The sequence below is a fragment of the Globicephala melas genome, chromosome 4 (assembly GCF_963455315.2).
Source record: "Globicephala melas chromosome 4, mGloMel1.2, whole genome shotgun sequence".
In the NCBI taxonomy this organism is placed as follows: Eukaryota; Metazoa; Chordata; class Mammalia; order Artiodactyla; family Delphinidae; genus Globicephala; species Globicephala melas.
Genome location: NC_083317.1, coordinates 3,575,552 through 3,598,993, shown reverse-complemented (window position 1 = coordinate 3,598,993; position 23,442 = coordinate 3,575,552). Strand labels below are relative to the sequence as shown.

The window sequence follows — 23,442 nt, the reverse complement described above, 5'->3', positions numbered from 1 at the left end:
ACCCCGCCCAGCGAGGCCGGGTGAGGCCAGTCGAGAAGGCTGTGAAGGCCATGAGCAGGGGTTTGGACTGCATCCTGGGGCCGGGGAGCCAGGTGAGCAGCACCTTGAGATGAGAGGGCAGGTGCCGGGGCGGCAGGCAGCAGAGCCGGGCCATAGAGGAGGCTCAGGGAGGGCTGAGGTGTGTCCTGGGTCTGCCCTCCGAGGATGGTGGATGCTCTTACAGAGGCTCGTGTTCTTCTAGAGGTCGAAACCCAGCATGCTTTAGGGAAGCAGGAAGCTGGAGTAGGAACAAGGGACGCAAGGATCCAGAGAGCGAACTTCATTAACCCACTTTAGAGATAAGACTCAGGGGCCCCCAGGAGTGATGGCTGATCCCAAGCCCATGGGTTCAGCACATGCCCAGTATCAGCCTGGGAGAGTCTGGGAGGGCAGGGGACCCCTCAGTTCCCCAGCCACGGGGGCCACGGTGAACCAGGGCAGGCCCAGCTGCCTGGGCTGGCAGGAACGTGCGACACGCATGTGTGTGGCTCTGCTGGCATGTGCAACCCCGGGGGTGCGCTGCTGCAGGGTGCGGAGTGGTCCGTCTGCTGTCTGTCCCTTGCCCCGCCCCTGCCTTGTACCACGTCGCTGGCCAGGCTCACATGGCTGTCCCGAAGCACAGACCCACCCTATGCCTTTGTCTCCTCGTGTCTTGCAGGCGACTCTCCTGGCAACACACCCCAGGCCACCGGCCCAGAGCAGCCCCCTACCCCAGCAGGACCTGGGGCTGCCTCAGTGCAGGGTGCCCGCCCATCCCCCCAGGGCCTGTCCCCGCGGCTGAACCTGACCGGGGCCGTCAGGGTGCTCTGTGAGATCGAGAAGGTGGCCATCGCCATCCAGAAGCGCTTCCTGCAGCAGGAGTCCATCCCTGAATCCTCCCTGTACCTGGGACACCCGTCCTGCAATGTCAGCGACCACAACAGCACGCACGTGATCCTGGTGGCCGCGTGGGGCGAGTGCGGAACCGTCATGCAGAGTGTGAGGCCGGGCTCAGACCCACCATGGGGCGCGGGGAGGGGGCTCCGGGAGTCTGGATCTCGATCCGGGGAGGGTCCATGTGTGGTCTGGGGGGCCAGGAAGACCCTGCACCCCGAGGCCTCCGACTGTAAGTGCAGGAGGACCCAGCCAAGGGTTAGAATAGGACCGAGCTCTCACTGGGGACCAGGCTGCACCCTGGTGCAGGGATTCTGGTGGAAAGTCAGGGTTTACAAAAGCCTCCCAGTGATTCTGATGCACAGGCGGGATGGAGAGCCAGTGGGGGAGGAGAAAGGGCAGGAAAGCCGGGAGCCTGTGCGTGAACGTGTGTGCCTGTGTACACGTGTGCACGCATATGAAAACATGTTCGTGTGCACGTGCGTAGGTGAGTGAGCGTGTGTGTGTGCATGCATGCACGGGTGCATGTGTATAAGAACGTGTCCGTGTGCATGTATGTCGGCGAATGTGTGTGTGTCTGTGCGTGTGGGAGTGTGTTTGTGCAGAATGTGTGAATGGTTGTGTGTGCCGGTGCATTGGTGGGGACGCCTCCCCCACGTGCTGGGGGTCCCGGGCCATGTCAGCATCTCTAGTTTGCAGCGTTCGTCACGTGGTGGGCTGATGGCTCCAGGTCCTGTGTCTTCAAATGCTGCCTCTAGGCCACAGTGACACTCCTGCACCCCTCACCCCCGATCCTTCCCGCTCCCCACGCTTGGCCCCTGCTCTCAAGGCCATGCCAGGCAGACGCAGCACCTTCCATGGGTTCAGCCAGTGCTGGGCACGGGGGAAGCGGGAGCAGCGTCGGGCGGTGTTGTCCTTGGAGAGACGTGAGGTCCTGGCACAGGAGGTACCATAACCCAGTAGAGCAGGGTGGGGCTGGGCTTCCTGGGCCCCGGGGGTGGGGGGAGGGGCCTTCTGGAAGGAGGCTGAAGTGGTCCCAAGGGGTGCACCATGACCCCAGGGGTCAAGTGCAGATAGCTGGATGAGGGAGGCCAGAAATGGGGGAGGATTTACAAGGTGGAGGGTGTCTGAGTGGCTCTGGCCAGCGGGACGGCTGGGCCCTGGGTGGGACGGCGGCCCAAAGGGGAAGGGTCTCCTGTGGGAGGTGGGCTGGGGGAGGGTCTCAGCAGGGGCCCGGCCGTGGCACTGTGGGGAAGGTGGTTCTCAGGGACGCTGTGCTGCTGGGCTGGGCGGGGGTGGGGCTGAGGGTCTTCGGCCTTGCTTCCTAGCACAGGGGTGGAGAGGGAACCGGGCCTTGAGAACCCCAGGGACCTGCTGGCTGGGTATCTAGCCCCCTCATCACCCCCAGGTCAGGTATTGTCATCCACGTTTCACCAGTGGGACCTGGAGGCTCACCAAGGTCTATGGGGCCGGTGGTCAAGGTCAAGGTCTCCTGGCCTCCGAGGACCAGCCCTGAGGCCTCTGCGACTCTGCCTCTCCAGGGGCCTCGACGGCACGGGGTGGGCAAGGGACCATCACCCTCAGAGGCTCTGGTTGGAGCCCTGGGTGAGCTCCCTCGTGGGGCAGGTAAGCCCAGGCACTGGATGGGCTAGGCTTGCTGATGACCCCAGGTCAAGGGCACAGGGAGGCGACATCACGGGCTGAAAGGCTCAGAGCTGGTGTGGGCTTCAGTAGGAAGAGCCCTGGGGAGGGGAGGCAGGGGAGACACAGTGGGAGACTTCTCGCAGAAGAGACCCGGGAAGGGCAGGCAGGGGACACGGGGCACGGGGGCAAAGGCAGCTCCAAGGTACCAGCCTGCCTGGAGGCCAGACCCAGGGCGAGGGCTGGCCAGGCAGCTGGAAGACCACGCGCACCTGTGGGCCCGGCTGGCCACCCTCAGGCGTGATTCCACCTTCCCCTTGACGGGAGTGGGGTGGCCCTCAGACCCACACACAGGGCCGCTGGGTTGACGGACCAACCAGGACGTTTCCAGTGACCACAGCCTTCGTCAGTCCCCCTCCAACCCCTTCAGCCAGCACAGCTGAAAAATAACCAGGGTTTGGCTTCTCTTTCTTAAAGATTCCTAAGACTCTCACGTGGAGGTGGGCGCACGGAGAGGGGGTGAGCAGCCATGGTGGGGGGTGCAGAGTGCGGGGGACCGCAGCTTCTGGGCGACTTCAGTTCTGAGCCAGTCTGCACACAAGCTGGCGGGGGGCGGGCACAGGTGTTGGCAGAGCTGCCGCTGTGGTTCTCAGGTCCACATTGGTGCAGGACCTACAGACCTCAAGTGAGAGATGCTAGGAAATAAGACACTCTTGCCGGCAGTGCTCAGGTGCGACAGGCTGGCCAGGCTGCCCTCGGGGGAGTCAGCACCTCCTACACGGAGGCACAGACACAAGGCTGCAGGGGTCGGCTCTCCCACTTGCTTGTTTTTCCGAGCTAGACAAACACCTGGTTTAGCAATTAAATTCAGTAAAATTCAGGGTCCTTTCAGAGCAGAGGGAAATTCATCTCTTATGAGTCATCCAGGCCCTGGAAACCACAGGAGCTCTTCTGTGTTTTGAAATTTGTCAAAAACTAAGATTCCCCCTGGAGACTTACTTATACAAATACAACAGATTACGTACAGTTAGCAGGTTCTTCCTCCTTTTTGGGGAGAAGGGGGTTAAATTTTATCGACCTCCTTGTTTTTAAAAAAAGTTAAATTTAAGGTCTCATCTCTCAGTTTAATGTACTATATACATCAAACTATGTTTCATACTATCTATGTTTACGTTAAATTTAAGGTCTCACCTCTCAGTTTGATATACCATATTCAGATGGTTTAGAGTATGTCTAGGAAGAGAGAAATTAGCCCGTGCCCCAAAGAGTCACGAAGTACAGGATCATCTTCATAAATACGTGTAAAAGTCTTGTGAAGATAGCAGGGGACTGTCCAGGTTTTCTGAGGCATTTTTCAAAGTGAGTCAAGGCACATAATGTCCACCACTGTGAGGACACACGTTCTAAACTTGGTGCCTCTGATACAGCCCATCCGAGATGTGGCTTCATGGCTATTGGAAAACTAAATGTGCTGAATGAGGGTCGGCTTCTGAGCTGAAGAAACCACAGGACCTGTAAACATCGTGCAGAGAATTAAAAATATGAGCTATGAACACAAGCGCTTTATTTTAAAAAGCAAACAAAGAAGACAGCGTCAATTCAAAAGTGTTTCAATGTTCCCATTGTGGATCGTTCAATTAAGAACCTATACACCTTTGTGCCCAGAAGCTAATGCATTAGGAGTCTCTACCAAGGAAAATGAACTCTAAAAATTATCATGACTGTCAATCATTCTAATTTCAGCATTTGTATAAAAACTTAGAGAGACTAATAATAACCAAGAGCTAAAGATTCTTTTTAAAAAAGTTTTTATTCCAGTTTTATTGAGATGTAATTGACACACAGACTGTATAAGTTTCAGGTGTACAGCATGAGGATTTGACTTAATACATCATGAAATGATTATTGCAGTTTAAATGAACATCTGTCATCTCATATAGATACAAAATTAAAGAAAGAGAAAAAAATTTTTTCCTTGGGGTAAGAGCGCTGAGGATTTACCCTCTTCACCACTTTCATGTATAAAGTACAGCAGTGCTAATTATATTTATCGTGTTGTACATGACATCCCTAGTAGTTCTTTATCTTATAACTGGAAGTTTGTACCTTTTGACCACCTTCATCCAATTCCCCCTCCCTCACTCCCTCCTCTGGTGACCGCAAATCTGGCCTCTTTTTCTGTGGGTTTGTTTGTTTGTTTCTGAAGCATAATTGACCTGCAACACTGTGTTAGTTCCTGTTACACACATAGTGATTCATGTTTCTATGCATTTCAAAATGATCACCACGGTAAGTCTAGCTCCGATATATCACCCTGCAAAGATATTACATGATTATTGACTATATTCCCCACACTGGACATCTCATACCCATGACTCATTTATTTTGTAACTAGAAGTTTTTACCTCTTCATCTCCATCACCTATTTCTCTCATCCTCCCCCCCTTCCCTCTGGCAACCACCTGTTCTCTGTATCTATAACTGTTTCAGTTTTGTTATGTTTGTTCATTTGTTTTGTTTTTTTTAGATTCCACGTATAAGGGGTAACATACAGTATTTGTCTTTTTCTGTCTGACTTATTTCACTTAGCATAATACCCTCTAGGTCCATCCATGTTGCTACAAATGGCAAGATTTCATTCCTTTATATGACTGAGTAGTATTCCATTATATATATATATATATATATATATATATGTATAAATATGTATATATTTCAGATCCTCTGCCCATTTTTTAATTGGGTTGTTTGTTTTTTGATGTTGAGTTATATGTGTTCTTTGTATGTTTTTGGATATTAATCCCTTATCAGATATATTATTTGCAAATATCTTCTCCCATTCAGTAGGTGGCCTTTTTTGTTTTGTTGATAGTTTCCTTCATTGTGCAAGTTTTAGTTTATGTAGTACCATTTGTTTATTTTTGCTTTTGTTTCCCTTGCCTGAGGAGACATATCAAAAAAAATATTACTATGACTGATGTCAAACAGCATACTGCCTATGTTTTCTTCTAGAAGTTTTATGGTTTCAGGTCTTACATTTAAGTCTTTAATCCGTTTTGAATTTATTTTTGTGCATGGTGTGAGTGAGAAGTCCAGTTTGATTCTTTTGCATGTAACTGTCCAGTTTTCCCAACACCATTAATTGGAGAAGCTGACTTTTCCCTATTGTATATTTTTGCCTCCTTTCTTGTAGATTAATTGTCCATATAAATGTAGGTTGATTCCTGGGCTCTCTGTTCTGTTCCATTGATCTGTGTGTCTGTTTTGTGCCAGTACCATGCTATTTTGATTACTGTAGCTTTGTAGTATAGTCTAAAGCCAGGAAGTGTGATACTTCCAGCTTTGTTCTTCTTTCTAAAGATTGTTTTGTCTATTTGGGGTCTTTTGTTTTTCCATACCAATTTTAGAATTTTTTTGTTCTAGTTCTGTGGAAAATGCCATTGATATTTTGATAAGGATTGCACTGAATCTGTAGATTGCCCTGGGTGGCATGTTCATTTTAACAATATTAATTCTTCCAATCCATTAATACGTATATCTGTCCATCTATTTGTGTTGTCTTCAGTTTCTTTCATCAGTGTCTTACAGTTTTCTGAGTACAAGTCTTTTTACCTCCTTAGTTAGATTTATTCCTAGGTATTTTATTTTTTTGATGTGATTGTAAATGAGGTTCTTTTCTCTTTCTGATAGTTTGTTGTTAGTGTACAGAAATGCAACAGATTTCTATATATTAATTTTGTTTCTGCAACTTTACCAAATTCATAGATGAGATTTTTTGGTGGTGTCTTTAGGATTTTCTATGTATGGTATCATGTCATCTTCAAACAGTGACAGTTTTTTTGTTTGTTTTAATGAGAGCCCTGGGTCACACAGCTGTCTTCTTGCTATAACTTCACATGGCAGAAGGGACAAGGGAGTTCTCTGGGGTCTCTTTTGTAAGGGCACTAATCACCCCCAAAGGCCCTACCTCCGAATACTATCACACTGGGGATTAGGTTTCAACAGACAGGTTTTATGGGGACACAAGCATTGGGTCAACCCAGCAGGAAGCTCACAGGACAAAACAGCCATTCCTTTATATGTCCTCATCCTTTTAGCCCTGAAGCAGCCTGCCCTGGGAAAGGCATGATCTCAGGTGAGGCTGACCCTGAAGAAGTTGCCAGTTGGAGACCATCTGCTGACTGCACAGCTCACAGCTGGGCAGCAAGTCTTTCCTTGAAGAGGGATCTGAATGGGACATCTCTGTGTCTACCAGAGTCTACCTCTCGAATAGTGACAGTTTTACTTCTTCCTTTCCAATTTGGATTCCTTTTATTTCTTTTTCTTTTCTGATTGCTGTGGCTGGGACTTCCAATACTATGTTGAATAAAAGTGGTGACAGTGAGCATCCTTGTCTTATTCCTGACCTTAGAGGAAATGCTTTTAGCTTTTCACCATTGAGTATGATGTTCAAGAGGCATAGACTCTTTGATGTAAACAACTTTATCAGTTTGTCCAGGTCTGTTTAATATGCACACAAGGAAAATGCACTTGTTCTATAATTTCTTAAAAAAACAGCAAGTAAGGAGTAGATGCAGTAGCTGTAGAAGGAAAGAGAATCAAAAGGTCCTTCTCTTCAGGGACTTTCAGATCATTGGAGAGTAGACAATTCCCTTCCTGCTCCTCCAAGCTTTGCCCTACAGACGATGTTTTGTTCTCAGACCCACTCATGTCAAGGCCTATTTGGACATTAGATTTCTCGTCTGTCAGATGCACAGGTTCCATTAGCATTGTTAGTGTCAAAATTTCTATTTTCAGCAAACGCTCTACTGGCAACCTTATCGGGATTAGACCCTTTGTCATATAGCTCGTACTCTGCTTTGCTCTTTCATCCTCCAAGAAGTCCAATAACTTCTATGTTACTTGGCTGTGTATTTCTACAAACTCTAATCCACACTTCTTTACTGGCGTAATTTTCAACCATGCCTCTTGTTCCCTCTTCATTCGATGGCTCTGATTTACCTATTTCACACGAAATTCCCCTTGTCTAGTTCTAAACTGTTAAGGCCAGCGACTTTAACAGAAGCAGGGCAATGCCCACTACCAGTCGTTATGCATAGTAAGCATTACAACCGCAGGTCATCTAGGCTGTCCTTGACTGGCCCTGTGCTCTGTTCTTCTAGTGACACTTTTGGAGATGTCAGTAAGGGGTGTTGATCTTGCCGAAGCCACCACCAGGACAATCAAACTCCAAGCCACTAGCAAGTAAAGCACTTCAAATGGGTGGTTACAACTTCAGGCATTTTGTCAAACAAAATGTTTAGCTTCAGTATAATGGTGGCAATTTTCACAGACATTTTAATCTCTTCCTACAATGCTCTCCACTGAATCAAATGATGAAATTGCCCATCCCAGGGTCTTCATCATTATTTTTGGCTCTGGAGAAATTTTGGAGTTCTCTTTGATGTTGGCAAGCCCATCTTCTTGTACTGGTATACAACGGCCTGAAAATCTTCTCTTTTTCCTGATAAACGTTCACATTCTGAGTATCCAGGCCTTAATACCAGCTGACCCTGGCAGCATTTCTCTAGCATGAAACTGATTAGCTCTGCACTCTTTTTTAATGGCCTTAACCTCATTAACGCTAACGGGCATCACAATTCTCCCTGGAGACTTGTGTCCACAGGCAAGAGCTGTGTTATCATTTCACACCCCTGAGTCCTCTTCCAGACCACATTCATTTTCTTTAGGTTGCCCTCCGGACCCTTGGTTCTGTGTTAGTGTCCCTAGAATTAGAAAGAATGCAGTTTGATGAGTCGCAGACTTTAACCGATTTATTTTAACTCGATTTCTTTGGTGAGGGCTTGCTCTCTAATTTTCAGAAGTGTACTTGGGGATTATTTGGGGAAGAATCTAATCTATTGTTTGGGGTATCGTCTGATCTAGTTTGTCTCTGGTTCTCTTTTAATGAAGAAAGCGGGTACAGGAAGTAGGCTAAACCAGATGTCACGACGTTATGTTCTCTTTTGCAGTTTATACTGGGAAAAAGTTGTCAAGGTTTTCATATTTGGGGGGATAAGCTTTAAACAACCCCTGCACCCAGAACTGTGGTCCGTAGACATGTTGGGGGCCTGCTGGGGCCCGGGAGCTCACTCATGTCCCGTCTGCGTTCAGAACATGACGAATACGGTGGTGAGGACCACGCTGAGGAACGACCTGTCCCCAGAGGGCATCATCCATCACCTGAAGATCCTGAGCCCTATCCACTGCGCCTTCCAGAATGACCTCCTGACGTCATCGGGCTACACCCCGGAGTGGGGGTAAGTGCAGAGGCGTCTCCCCAATTCCTGCAGCTCACGTTCCTCCCAGCACCATCACTTGGGGGTTTCTTTAGGGTTTTAATCACTTGAGGACCCTTCTGAGAGACTGAACATACCAAAGGCAGTGGCCAAGACTTGATTAATAACTGGCAGCTTCCCTAGATTTGTCCCCATCTCCAGTCTAGAGCCAACCAGGGAAAGCCACATCTGTTCCCCTAGCCAGTCACATAGGACGCCCCCATCAGGGCACGCCTCTCTCCCCCTTTCCCCTGTGAAGCTCACCCCTCCTCTGCCTGCCTTTGAGTCTCCACCAAACTCTAGTGACCGGGGCTGACCTCAGCTCTAGCCAGCTCAAAAAAAAAAAGCCTTTCTTTTCTTATTCTCATTTGGGTGGTCTTCTTTTAATTCCATCTTTCTTTGGAGTATTTTGGGGAGAAATGGGAACAGGAGGGTCACAGAAGCAGACCCCCGCCCGCAAACGCTCCCTCTTGCAGGGTTTACACCGTCATCGAGGACCTCCATGGCGCTGGAAGTTTTGTCACCGAAATGCAGTTATTTATTGGAGACTCTCCTATTCCTCAAAATTATACCGTGTCTGCCAGTGATGACGTCAAGATTGAAGTAGGGCTCTATAAACAGAAGAGCAACCTCAAGGTGGTCCTGACCGAGTGCTGGGCAACGCCATCCAGTAATGCCAGGGACCCGGTCATGTTTGGCTTCATTAACAACAGGTAGGGGCACCCACCCCCTCTGTGTAGCCTTCTTTGGACCCTCTGAATTTCCAGACATGCATGGATGCAGACCCGGGTTTTAGGTGACGCCCTCAGGAGAGCTCCTCTTGGGAACCAGAGATCTAGCCATCCTTGCCTTCTTGTATCCTAGTGGGGATGCTCCGTGTGCACTCAGGTGCACGGTAAGGAAACTCACCTGGGAACAAGGACAGGAGGGCCAGTTTAGAACTAATGAGTCACTTTGTCTCTTCCCAGCTGCCCTATCCCCAACACACACACAAATGTGATTGAGAACGGGAACTCCAACAAGGCCCAGTTTAAGCTGAAAATCTTTTCCTTCATCAACAACTCCATAGTCTATCTGCACTGCAAACTCCGCATCTGCATGGAATCCCCTGGAACCACGTGCAAAATAGTAGGTGTTTTGCTGTTCTAAACCTCTGGACTCACCCTCTTTGTTATGAGGAGGGTTGCTCTGTGATCAGAAGCCCAGGGCCTGGGCATTTCTGGGGCCAGACTTCAGGGAGGAGGTGCTGGGCCCTGCAGACTTGGCCCTTAAAAGACATGAAATGAGGTTTTAATGGTGGGCAGTCCTGGGTGAGGACCAGTGTCGCTGGGGGGCTAACTTGAGTCCTTCCTTAGACCATACCATTCCACTGGCCATCACATCAGACCTTCCTTGTCATGGTGCTGTCATGCTTCTCCTTCGAGGTGATCGAATGCATACTTAGGTGTAAAAATGTTATTTTAATTTGAAATTATTTTTAGCAAGTCGGTGGCACATTGCTGAATCCTAGCCACTAGGTTATTTCATCAGGTTTTTGTTCTTTCCCGTTCAGCGTTTATGCTGGGATTATGAATAACTTTACATTCTCATTTCCTCAGAACTTTGAATTTGAAATGTGCTTTGCACTTCTGGGTTGGAGAGTTATTCTTCGTCCACAGACAAGTATGTGAAGTGACTGTCATGTGTCACCTGTGGCTGGGGAAGGCATGGAGGGCTCTGTTGGCCTTTGGTTCAGCAACCGCATATTCCTCTCTCCTTTGGGGACACGTTTGTTCCTGTGCTCCTTACAAAAGTTGGGCAGTTTTCCTGGGTGATCGGGGCCAGCCATCAGTCAGGATGCACAGCAGAAGAAATCCAGTGAGCCCTGATTTTGCTGTCACTTTTTCTCAAACAGCAGGTCTACTGGAAAGGAACACAGACTCCTGGTGCCTGCCCGCTGAGGGGCTCCGAGCCTGCATCAGCCCCTTAGAAACCCTAGGGTGTTAATGACCACGACAGCTTTGACAGGGAGCGGCCGGTTCTCAAATTCTCTACACTATGAGCTTCACGTATTTCTTTCCAAGCTCCTCTAGGATGGGTGTTGTATTGGTTTCCTGCGGCTGCTGTAATGAAGTACCGCAGGCTGGGCAGCTTAAATAACATAAATCTATCCTCGCACAGTCTGGAGGCTGGAAGTCTGAGATCAAGGTGTCGTCTGCTGGGCTGTTCCTTGTGAGGCTGTGGGAGAATCTGTTCCAGGTCCAGGTCCCTGACTGATCGATGGCACCTTCTCCCTGTGTCTTCACATGTCTTCCCTCTGTGCATATCTGTGTCTGTGTTCAAATGTCCTCTTTTTGCAAGAACACAGTCCTATTGGATTAGGGCCACCCTACTGACCTCATCTTAACGCGATCATCTGCAAAGGCCCTATTTCCAAATAAGGTCACGTCCACAGGTACTGAGGTTAGGACTGCAACATCTTTTGGGGGACACGATGCACCCCATAGCAGATGTATGGTAGAAAGATTCTATCATGTCATTGAAACTTTTCATCAGGCCCAGGTGTTAAAAGGAGCAGGTGTCTGCCGCGGGCTGTGGAGAACAAAGGGTGACTCTGAGACGATGCCCCCAGGGGCCAAGGGGCCAGAGCTGGAAACTGGAGACAGCACAGGGGGCTACATCTTGCTTCCTCCAACCCTCCTGCTGCCCAGCCCTCCCCCATCCAGCTGGGCACCCTGCCTGCACAGCCCCGAGGCCCAGGTGGTCCAGCCTCCCCCTTCCTCCTTCTCCCCTGACCAAGCTCATCCATTGTGACTTGACGTTTCCGGCAGGAAAGAACACGTACGAATCAGAGTATCAACCCTGATAGTGGATACATTTCTCATAAACATTGTTCAGCTAATTTGTACTTCTTCTCCTTTTAAAATTACAGAACTGTGACGACTTTAGGTCGCTGAGAAACGGCGAGCCCTCTGCAACGCACCAGATGTCCTGGGGACCCCTGATTCGGTCCGAAGGTGAGCTGGTGACTTGGTTTAGACAACTAAACTTGGGTATTGATTCAGAAACTGCTAGCTGTCCCCAAATATCTGTTCTCTTCTCCTTCCATGGTAATAGAACCCCCAGTTTTTAGGGGACAGGTGGCTGCCAGGAATAAACACTATAATTCCCAACTGACCTTATAGCAAGAGTGGCCATATGGGTGAGCTCTGGCTAATGAGATGCAAAAGAGAGTGTCAAGTGACAACTTTTTTTTTAACATCTTGATTGGAGTATAATTGCTTTACAATGGTGTGTTAGTTTCTGCTGTATAACAAAGTGAATCAGCTATACATATACATATATCCCCGTATCTCCTCCCTCTTGCGTCTCCCTCCCTCCCTCCCACCCCTCTAGGTGGTCACAAAGCACTGTGTGCCTGCCTTAACATCCGGTACCCACCCGGCTGCCTGACATTCAGGGGAGGCGGCTGCAGGCAGCCGCCATCTGGGGGCATGAGCACCGTGGAGGCGGGAGCCGGGAGCCCCAGGACACCGTGGAGCGAAGCTGCAGGGCCAGGCCTGGGCTCTGACCTCCGATGTTTATGCCAGAAAGAAATAAGCTTCCATTTTCCTTGTCGCTGCTTTTTTGGGTTTTTCTCTTCCTTTCGGCTAAACCTAATCCCAGTTGACTTTCCTTTTTTATTGTTTTTCTTCCTAACTTGGATGGCCCTCCTTGCCTCTCTATTTTCCCATACAGGAACTTCCGGGTTTTGGGTGCAGGGTGTAAACCGGGATGGGTGTGAGAGGCTGCTGTGGCCTCTCCCGTTGCGGAGCACAGGCTCCGGACGCGCAGGCTCAGCGGCCATGGCTCACGGGCCCAGCCGCTCCGCGGCATGTGGGATCTTCCCGGACCGGGACACGAACCCGTGTGCCCTGCATCGTCAGGCGGACTCCCAACCACTGCGCCACCAGGGAAGCCCCAAGGGAGGTCTTCTTAGCCAGTGATATTCAACTGCTGGTTCTTATCCAGAGGATTTTGGAAATGAAAACAAAAGTCCCAGGTCCCAGGCCACGCCCCAGGCCAACCAACTCAATGTCTCTGGAGCTGGATTCCAGGCCCTGGTGTTTGCACCGGTCCTCGGACGATCGCTGGCCTGGGTCCTGGGACAATGTGCTTTTCCTATCCTCTTCATTGTCTTAAATGGCTGAGAACTGATGGATCTAATATGAAAGAGAATGTATGTGAATTGCATTCTTATTTATAGAAACAGAACTTCTATTTATTCATAGATATTACAGATAATGTCAAAACCAGAGTGGAAAAAACACTGGGTTTGGAGTCAGGAGGGCTGTGTTTAAATATAGGCTCTCATACTTCTGAGCTGTGTGCTCTTAGGAATATTCCTGAGTCTTCTGAGTCCCGTCCAGCCAGCCATCATTCCTCCATCCATCCACTCACCTACCCACTTATTCATTATCTCCTCTAACTACTGTATGCCAGGCTCTGTGTTTTTTCTCTACATCATAGGAGTTATTACAACAGTCCTACATACCTGGCCAATAAGATTACAGTAAATAAAAATCCTCTGTGAGGCTAAAATTTGTGATGCAGGAGCTAGGTTGCCTGGAGACAAAACTTGGGTCTGACTTTGGGCATGCTGCCTTTGCCTCATTTGCCTCATCTGTAAAATGGGGACAACAATAATGATGATGGTAATTCCTAGTTCATACAGTGCCTTGTCCGTAGCAATTACTGGTAAGTGTTATTTATTATCCTTCCTAACCGGTAGTGCACTTCACTAACACAACCATTGCAGAGTACCCCAAACACAGTAAGGGTGTAGACGGTCAAGCTCAATGACAAGGATTATAATTATTCATTTTGTTCATCATTCTTTCTCATTGTATTATTAGCTTTTCTGCTTCATAACTGTGTCATACAAATATACAGAAACATCATTTAGAAACTTGGAATCTCTCAGCTGGTAGGCAGGTGATTACATTTTAATAGTGTATAGTAACAGAAATACTGCTGGAGACAGAGTGAAAAGAGGCTGGCAGACAAGTACCTCCGGGATTTTATCTCTGCCCCTCCCACTGGGCACCCATGACCTCTCCCCTGCTATCACATCACTTCTACTCTGGGGAAGAATGAGAACTCTGGGAGATCTCAGGGAACATGGCCAAGCTCACACAGCTATCACCTGGACAAGCTGGGCCTCTCCCAGCAGTTCCAGCCTTTTCCTAACCCACCCACCCTTGGTCTCCAGGGGCTGCCCTGGCTTCCTTTCCAGGCATCAGTCCACACCAGTCTTCACACCACGGGTGTTAGTTTTCTGGGGCTAGTGACACAGGAAACTAAGAATCACAAACCGGGTGGCTTAAAAGAACAGAAACTACTCTCTCAGAGTCTGGAGACCCAAGTCCAAGGTCATGGCGTGGGCGGGGCTGGTTCCTTCCGAAGTCCCTGAGGGAGAGTCCGTTCTAGGCCTCTCTCCCAGCTTCTGGTGGTTCTGGTCTGGCAGCCTTGGCTTGTGTTTGCATCCCTCCAGCCTCTGCCTCTGTATCCCATGGCTTTTCCTGAAGGTCTCTGTCTTCTTACAAGGATACCAGTCGTTGAATTAGGGGCCTCTTCTGCTTGAGTATAACTTAACTAAAGATGTCTGCAATGACCCTATTTCCAAATAAGGTCACATTCTCAGGCACTGGGGGTTAGGACTCAACATATGTGTTTTGGAGGGATACACTTCAACACATAACACTGTGTGTTGGCAATTTTAAGGCAGCATCCAACTGGTAATCGTTCCTGAATCTGTGCTACCAACAAATCATATATCGGCACTGTAATTTTTGCACTTCATTTTTGGAAATCATCCGTGGCCATCTGCTTTATAGAGAACATTATTTCTCACTCACTAGAGTTTTTTTGTGTGAAGAGGTAGAGAATGTTTGAGATTAATGTCCGTGGGATCCTGAAATGTCCCAGGGGGAAGGGTCTGGAACAATTATTGAGGCAGCTCAGAAGTGAGGGGCCTGGGTGCCCCCAGAGAACAGCTGAGCTGGACCTCAGACCTCTGGAAGGACCTGGACCCTCTGCAAGGGGCCGGGGTTATATGTACCCTGCTCCTGGGTTATTTGTGTGCCAGGAGGTCCTCCATCACTTTCCCTCACCAAGATGTGTCCCCTTCACAAGAGCAGCGATAGGCTAGTGTCTTTGTGAAAAGGTTGATCATGTGCGTCACCGCCGTGATGTCACAGTAGCCCTGCTCCTGCTATCCTGGGGGACGACCAGTGTCTTTCATTTAAGCATCTCGTCTATCGTGGACTGACAGGTGGTTACTATGTTTAAGGAAATACCCCCAATGATGACACGGGTTGCATTGCGACACAGGCTCCCTCTCTAGTTGTAAGCATCTCTGCTGGACCAGTAACCATTCCTGGACCATGGTAACCAGTGGACGGCACCGGCCTGTGGACCCCACTCAGAGCAGCTCTGAGTCAGTGGCCAGTGAAGAGTGCTCGGCTGCAGGGAACAGAAACCCAGCTGGAGAGGCAGCGACCGAACACGTTCGCTCATCTCTGTAGCTGCCAGTCTGGGGCTGGGGCTGGGCTCCACGGGGCCAACAAGGGGGCCTCTTCTGCCTTTCTGCTCCAGCATCCTCAGGGCAGACAGCCCCCCTTGTGCTCACAAGTTGGTCCCCTACTTGAGGCACAGGAGGAGGGGGAAGGGTTCACCGTAGCACCCACTGGAGGATGGATTTAAGATCCAGCCATGAAGGGGTTGTCAGGAAGCTGGTGCCCCAGAGTCTGGAGGCCTCAGGTTCCTTGGGAGGTTGCAGCCGCTCCAGCAACTGTCCCCAGTATCCCTATCCCAGTGTGGTCCTCCCTCTGGAGGAGGGGGTTGTCCGGTTCCAGCTGGCCCACCATCCAGGCAGTCGGGTGGGAGCCTCTTCTAGGCCATTGCTGAATCACTTTGGTGTCTGCACTCGTCTGATCCATGACTGGGAGACCTGGAGCAGCGGCCACTTCCGGAAACAGCCCCAGAAATGGAAAACGGGATCTCCAGTGTCCCTTATTGCCCAGGAATGCTTTCCTACCCAGACCTTTCTGATAAGCTCCTGTGGTGAAATTGAGATAAAATTCACCTAATATAAAGTTAACTGTTTTAAAATAAATAATTGGGCAGAATTCAGCACCTTCACCACCCTTCTCTAGTTTCAAAACATTTGCATCACCCGAAGCAGCTCCGTGCCCACAGGAGGGAGTGACTCCCCAGCCCTTCCCCTGCCCCTGAAACTACCTGGGTTGGCTTCCTGTCTGGTTTCCCTAGAAACAGGGTCACACGACAACGTGTGGTCCTTGGAGACCGATGCCTGTCACTCAGTGCAATGGGTGTTTTCAAGGCTCATCCATGTCATAACCTGTGGCCGAATCTCGTTCCTTTTATGGCCGAATATTATTCCACTGGGTGGATGGACCACGTGTTGTTTATTCATTCATCCTTTGACGGATTTGGGGGCTGTTTCCCCCTTTCGGCTGTGCTGGATATACTGCTATGTGGCCGCGTGTATGAGTGTTTATTGAGTCCCTGCTTTCAGCAGTTTGGGGTCCAGGCTCTCCTGTGCTTTCCTGTCCCTGAGTGCGGGGAAGGCCAGCTTCCCGGTGCTGTGCAGTGTGTGGGCACAGTGTGTCTCTGTGCAGGACACGCTGAGCGCTCTGCCCCGACCTGGAGATCCTGGGGCTCCCGCATGGCCTCCTTCCTCTTGGCCAGTGATTATCCGGCAGGCAGACCTGTCCTGGCTGCTGTGCTCTCCCGGGCTTGGGGCGGGGGCGCGGGCACGCTGAACGTCTGATGCGTGAGAGCTTGCTCCATCGCGGGTGCATCCCGTCCCGAGCCCTCCATCCAGGGGCAATGCCGGGACCCCGCTGCGACCAGGCCGAGCTGCTTTGGGCAGACCACCCACCTGCGCCTGTTTCATCCCTGCAGGAGAACCTCCAGCTGCAAAGCCGGGCTTGCGAGCCAGTTACCTGGTCCTCACGCTGGTGGCTGCCTTCGCCTTGGTGGCGGGGCCAGCTGCCCTTCTCATCATGCGCTACCAGAGAACGACCGGAAAATACAACCTCAAAACCCAGTCCGACAACTTCCGCTACCAGGTGTTCCACGAATAAGGAGCCCGGCTGCCCGCAGGTGGGTGAGGAGGGAGGCCCGTCTCGTCTGAGGCACCAGTCCTGCCTTTGCCGCCGAGGTGCCTGCACAGTGCGTCCCGCGGGGTTTGGCAAAGGGTAGATTTGTGGGTTTCGGCGGCTCCTGCCTGGGATACCGTGATTTATAATCAGAAACATGTACTTGGTCTTCACCCACTGCTCCTGGCACAGAGCTCCTGAAACCCTTGGAATTTCCTAAGTGCTGAGGGCGGTAAAGGTGTTTTTGTTATATTAGTGAGGGGACCTTTGGCCTGTGCCTTAGAATGGGGGCCGGTTGCTGGGAGAGACTGCCGCGTGATTAGAGGGCTAGATGTGCTCTGCTGAGGCTCCAGATAGGGGGCGAACGGCAGTAACTTCAGTTCAACTTTCCTCCAATAATAAAGATGACAGCTGCCTTGGCGGGGTGCCTTCCAGTCTGGGTGGGGGACTGCCAGGTTTGGTCACGAAGACCCTCCCACTTCCCCATCCTATTCCATCCTGCCCCCGTCGGGGGTCCTGTCACGTGGACACGCCCCACAGTGGCTGGCCCAGGTCCCTGTTTCCTGCCTGGGTCCGCAGCGTCCCCCGCTGGGCCAACTTCCCCGCGTTCAGCTCTTCATTCTCTCGAGATAACGGACCTTTGATACAACTCCTCAAAGTGTGGCAGTTCCTGGCTTCATCCCTTAAATGAGGAAAGGGGGCTCAGAGATCTCAAGTGAATCACCCCCATCACACAGCAGAGGCGGGTTACAGCGCACTTCCCCACAAGGCAACGTCCCTTTCTGGGTGACTTCAGCGTCGTCAGAGAAAATGTCACCTCCTTCAGGGGCTGGTCCTGCAGACACTGGAAACGTGATGTCTTCACCCTGTCTCAGCCCCCTTTGCTCCGAGGACCCAAGAGCTCACGTGATTCCAGGGCCTCGGAGCCCTTACAGCCTGGATGGGGAGGGTTGGACCAGGGCCACTCACCTCCCCGCATAGAATCGCAAGAGAATTTCAGCAACTTTTACTTAATATCTAGAAAATGAATTCCAACAAGGAGGCCAACACTTGTCCTGGAGAATTTCTAAGGAAATCTTGTGTGTTGGTGCCTCAGCCGTGCTGGATGGCCCCCTCCTCAAAATTAAAACACTACAGGGAAAATTGGTCCTTTTTCTTTTCTTATTCTCCTGAGACTTCTGTCTTCCAAAGTAAAAAAAATCTATATCTGGTTCTCAAGTTCCTGAAAAAATCTGCTTTTTGAAAATCTCAAACAAATAAACATCCCCAAGGTTGGCAGTTGGTACAACCCCACTCGGTGATGAGCCCCGTATCTGGGTGGGTGGTCCACAGATAGCACAAAGGCACAGAGCCCCGAGGCTGTGGCCGTCTGGCTCAGGTGTGTGTACCTGTCTCACCTGACTGCTGACCTGCGGGAGCTGCACTCACCGGAGACCGGGGTTCCTGTGCCTCCTGGGATTCGCTGCCCTTTTATTTGGGCTCAGTCTCTCACCATTCGGCAAGCACAGATGTCATGTCCTGGGGGTTGGCGGTAACCTCCGCGACCCACTCTGGGCTTTCCAGCATCAACCCCACCTCTCCTGCTGCAGACTGACACAGGCAGTCTCCTTCCCCACACAGGTAGCCGTGAATCAAGCTCCAGTCTCCACTCAGGCGTCGATGGCAGCCTGCCCTGTCCCTCATCCAGAGCCTGGATGAGCTCCAGAAGTGGTGGAAACACAGCGTCTGCCTGCCCCCAGGAGGCCCGTCCTCTGCCCGGGTCCCAGACAAGGCAGCACCAGGTGGGCGAGCGGAGCTGGTGGAGAAGCAGGCCAGGAGCTGAATGCCCCAAGCCTCAGACACAGGGGTCTTCGAACCAAGCTCGAATGCAGCTCTGCCGTCACGCCATCGCCTCCACCACACAGAGCTTCCAGGCCCCTCACCACCCTAAGCGGTCCAGGCGGCCCTTCCTGGCTTTGCTCACCATTGACCTCTATCACCTACCACCCACCCATCCATCCATCCATTTGACCCTCTGTCAAATACATAACATTTCACATTTTCGAAACTATTGGACAGTGCAGTTGAAGTTCTTTTTAAAATAGGTGAGTCATTGAAATTGGGTCATTTGTAGAGACGTGGATGGACCTAGAGACTGCCATACAGAGTAAGTCAGAAAGAGAAAAACAAATATTGCAAATTAACGCATATATGTGGAATCTAGAAAATGGTACAGATGAACCGGCTTGCAAGGCAGAAATAGAGACACAGATGTAGAGAATAAACGTATGGACACCAAGGGGGGAAAGCGGGGGTGGGCCGGTGGTGGTGGGATGAATTGGGAGACTGGGATTGAACATGTATACACTAATATGTATAAAATAGATAACTAATAAGAACCTGCTGTATAAAAAAATACAGTTAGATAAAAAATAAAAATAAGTGAGTCATAAAAATACTGCCAATGTGATTTTTAGTAGACATATATACTCTTTAACTTTTTTTTTTTTTTTGCAGTTCGCGGGTCTCTCACTGCTGTGGCCTCTCCCGTTGCGGAGCACAGGCTCCGGACGCGCAGGCTCAGCGTCCATGGCTCACGGGCCCAGCCGCTCCGCGGCATGTGGGATCTTCCCAGACCGGTGCACGAACCCGTGTCCCCTGCATCGGCAGGCGGACTCTCAACCACTGTGCCACCAGGGAAGCCCTGTACTCTTTAACTTTTGTCCTGCATTACAAGGATATTGTTTTTATTTACACAGCAGTGACTCAACAGGCACTCTATTAATATGAAAATTTTTATAGCAAGTAGAAATAACATTATATATATCCTTATTTTATATTGTTCCAAGCACTTTCACAGATATTAAAATAAATAATTTTACCAGGGGTGAGGCACTATTTACCCACTGCATAATGGGAAACCGGAGAAGGAATGGGTGAGCTATTTACATAAGTTTATAAAATGAGTTCATGAGGAAATAGGTCTAGAATCTAAGTATTTTAGTCTAGAAATTTCTTTATTACACCATGCTAACTGGTAATGCTTTTCACTTTATTTAAAGCAAATGGAGTTGTATTTGATACCTAACACCTGAGAGGATAGTGTTTTTCCATGATGAACTTAGACAGAATTATATCTAACAGGGTTTTAGTATTTTTTTTCATTTCTCAAGCTTTTATTTTATTAAAAAGAATTTTTTAGTAGATCTTTGTTGGAGTATAATTGCTTCACAATACTGTGTTAGTTTCTGCTGTATAACAAAGTGAATCAGCTATACATATATGTATATCCCCATATCCCCTCCCTCTTGCGTCTCCCTCCCACCCTCCCTATCCCACCCCTCTAGGTGGTCGCAAAGCACCGAGCTGATCTCCCTGTGCTATGCGGCTGCTTCCCACTAGCTATCTATTTTAAATTCGGTAGTGTATATATGTCGCCCCAGCTTCCCCCTCCAATCCAATATCCTCAAGTCCATTCTCTATATCTCTTTATTCCTGCCCTGCAACTAGGTTCAACAGAACTTTTTTTTTTTTTAGATTCCATATATATGTGTTAGCATACGGTATTTGTTTTTCGCTTTCTGACTTACTTCACTCTGTATGACAGACTCTATGTCCATCCACCTTACTACAAATAACTCAGTTTCGTTTCTTTTTATGGCTGAGTAATATTCCATTGTATGTATGTGCCACATCTTCTTTATCCATTCATCTATCGATGGACATTTAGGTTGGTTCCATGTCTTGGCTATTGTAAATAGTGCTGCAACGAACATTGTGGTACGTGTCTCTTTTTGAATTATAGTTTTCTCAGGGTATATGCCCAGTAGTGGGATTGCTAGGTCATATGGTAGTTCTATTTTTAGTTTTTTAAGGACCCTCCATACTGTTGTCCATAGTGATTGTATCAATTTACATTCCCACCAACAGTGCAGGAGGGTTCCCTTTTCACCACACTCTTTCCAGCATTTACTGTTTCTAGATTTTTTGTTAATGGCCATTCTGACCAATGTCAGGTGATACCTCATTGTAGTTTTGATTTGCATTTCTCTAATAATTTGTGATGTTGAGCATCTTTTCATGTGCCTCTTGGCCACCTGTATGTCTTCCTTGATGAAATGTCTATTTAGGTCTTCTGCCCATTTTTTAACTGGATTGGTTGTTTTATTGATATTGAGCTGCATAAGCTTTTTGCATATTTTGGAGATTAATCCTTTGTCTGTTGTTTTATTTGCAAATATTTTCTCCCATTCTGAGGGTTGTCTTTTTGTCTTGTTTATGGTTTCCTTTGCTGTGCAAAAGCTTTGAAGTTTCATTAGGTCCCATTTGTTTATTTTTGTTTTTATTTCTGTTACTCTAGGAGGTGTGTCAAAAAAGATCTTGCTGTGGTTTATGTCAAAGAGTGTTTTCCCTATGTTTTCCCCTAAGAGTTTTATAGTGTCTGGTCTTACATATAAGTCTTTAATCTATTTGGAGTTTATTTTTGTGTATGGTGTTAGGTAGTGTTGTAATTCCATTCTTTTACATGTAGCTGTCCAGTTTTCCTAGCACCACTTATTGAAGAGGCTGTCTTTTCTCCATTGTATGTTCTTGCCTCCTTTGTCATAAATTAGGTGCCCGTAGGTGTGTGGGTTTATCTCTGGGCTTTCTATCCTGTGCCACTGATCTATATTTCTGTTTTTGTGCCAGTACCATACTGTCTTGATTACTGTAGCTTTATGGTATAGTTTGAAGTTGAGGAGTCTGATTCCTCCAACTCTGTTTTCCTTTCTCAAGATTGCTTTGGCTATTCGGGGTCTTTTGTGTTTCCGTACAAATTGTGAAGTTTTTTGTTCTAGTTCTGTGAAAAATGCCATTGGTAGTTTGATAGGGATTGCATTGAATCAGTAGATTGCTTTGGGTAGTAGAGTGATTTTCACAATATTGATTCTTCCAATCCAAGAACATGTATATTTCTCCATCTGTTTATGTCATCTTTGATTTCTTTCATCAGTGTTTCATAGTTTTCTGAGTACAAGTCTTTCACCTCCTTAGGCAGGTTTATTCCTAGGTATATTATTCTTTTTGTTGCAATGGTAAATGGGAGTGTTTCCTTAATTTCTCTTTCTGATTTTTCATTGTTGGGGTATAGGAATGCCAGAGATTTCTGTGCATTAATTTTGTATCCTGCAACCTTACCAAATTCATTGATTAGCTCTAGTAGTTTTCTGGTGACATCTTTAGGATTTTCTACGTATAATATCATGTCATTGGCAAACAGTGACAGTTTTAATTCTTCTTTTCCAATTTGTATTCCTTTTGTTTCTTTTTCTTCTCTGACTGCTGTGGCTAGGACTTCCAAAACTATGTTGAATAAGAGTGGCAAGAGTGGACATCCTTGTCTTGTTCCTGATCTTAGTGGAAATGTTTTCAGTTTTTCACCATTGACTATGATGCTTGTTGTGGGCTTGTCATATATGGCCTTTATTATGTTGAGGTAGGTTCCCTCTATGCTCATTTTCTGGAGAGTTTTTATCATAAACAGGTGTTGAATTTTGTCAAAAGCTTTTTCTGCATCTGTTGAGATGATCATATGGATTTTATTCCTTAATTTGTTAGTGTGGTGTATCACGTTGATTGATTTGCGTATATTGAAGAATCCTTGCATTCCTGGAATAAACCCCACTTGATCATGGTGGATGATCCTTTTAATGTGCTGTTGGATTCTGTTTGCTAGTATTTTGTTCAGGATTTTTGCGTCTATGTTCATCAGTGATATTGGTCTGTAATTTTCTTTTTTTGTGATATCTTTTTCTGGTTTTGGTATCAGGGTGATTTTGGCTTCATAGAATGAATTTGGGAGTATATCTCCCTCTGCAATTTTTTGGAAGCGTTTGAGAAGGATCGGTGTTAGCTCTTCTCTAAATGTTTGATAGAATTCGCCTGTGAAGCCATCTGGTCCTGGACTTTTGTCTGTTGGAAGGTTTTTAATTACAGTTTCAGTTTCATTACTTGTGATAGGTCTGTTTATATTTTCTAATTCTTCCTGGTTCAGTCTTGGAAAATTGTACCTTTCCAAGAATTTGTCCATTTCTTTGTGGCTGTCTATTTTATTGGCATATAGTTGTTTGTAGTAGTCTCTTATAATCCTTTGTATTTCTGTAGTGTCAGTTGTGGTTTCTCCTTTTTCATTTCTAATTTTATTGATTTGCGTCCTCTCCCTTTTTTTCTTGATGAGTCTGGCTAAGGGTTTATCAATTTTGTTTATCTTCTCAAAGAACCAGCTTTTAGTTTTATTGATCCTTGCTACTGTTTCCTTCATTTCTATTTCATTTATTTCTGATCTGATCTTTATGATTTCTTTCCTTCTACTGACTTTGGGTTGTCTTTATTCTTCTTTCTCTAATTGTTTTAAGTGTAGGGTTAGATTGTTTACTTGAGATTTTTCTTGTTTCTTGAGGTGAGATTGA

At 48.0% G+C, this 23,442-nt stretch overlaps 1 protein-coding gene and 1 pseudogene across 1 annotated transcript in view; one reads left to right on the top strand and one right to left on the bottom strand.

The window, feature by feature from the left end:
• UMODL1 (uromodulin like 1) overlaps positions 1–19,464 on the top strand; it is a 63,329-nt gene extending 43,865 nt beyond the window's left edge. The window contains exons 17-23 of the mRNA XM_030835476.2: positions 698–1,017; positions 8,707–8,852; positions 9,347–9,583; positions 9,839–9,998; positions 11,782–11,866; positions 16,818–17,018; positions 18,635–19,464. Coding sequence (XP_030691336.2) covers positions 698–1,017; positions 8,707–8,852; positions 9,347–9,583; positions 9,839–9,998; positions 11,782–11,866; positions 16,818–16,999 — 1,130 coding nt within the window. The 3' untranslated portion in view covers positions 17,000–17,018; positions 18,635–19,464. The remainder of the gene's footprint in view (positions 1–697; positions 1,018–8,706; positions 8,853–9,346; positions 9,584–9,838; positions 9,999–11,781; positions 11,867–16,817; positions 17,019–18,634) is intronic.
• On the bottom strand, positions 7,039–8,689 carry LOC132597219 (ubiquitin carboxyl-terminal hydrolase 1 pseudogene; annotated as a pseudogene).
• Positions 19,465–23,442: the final 3,978 nt, after the last annotated feature.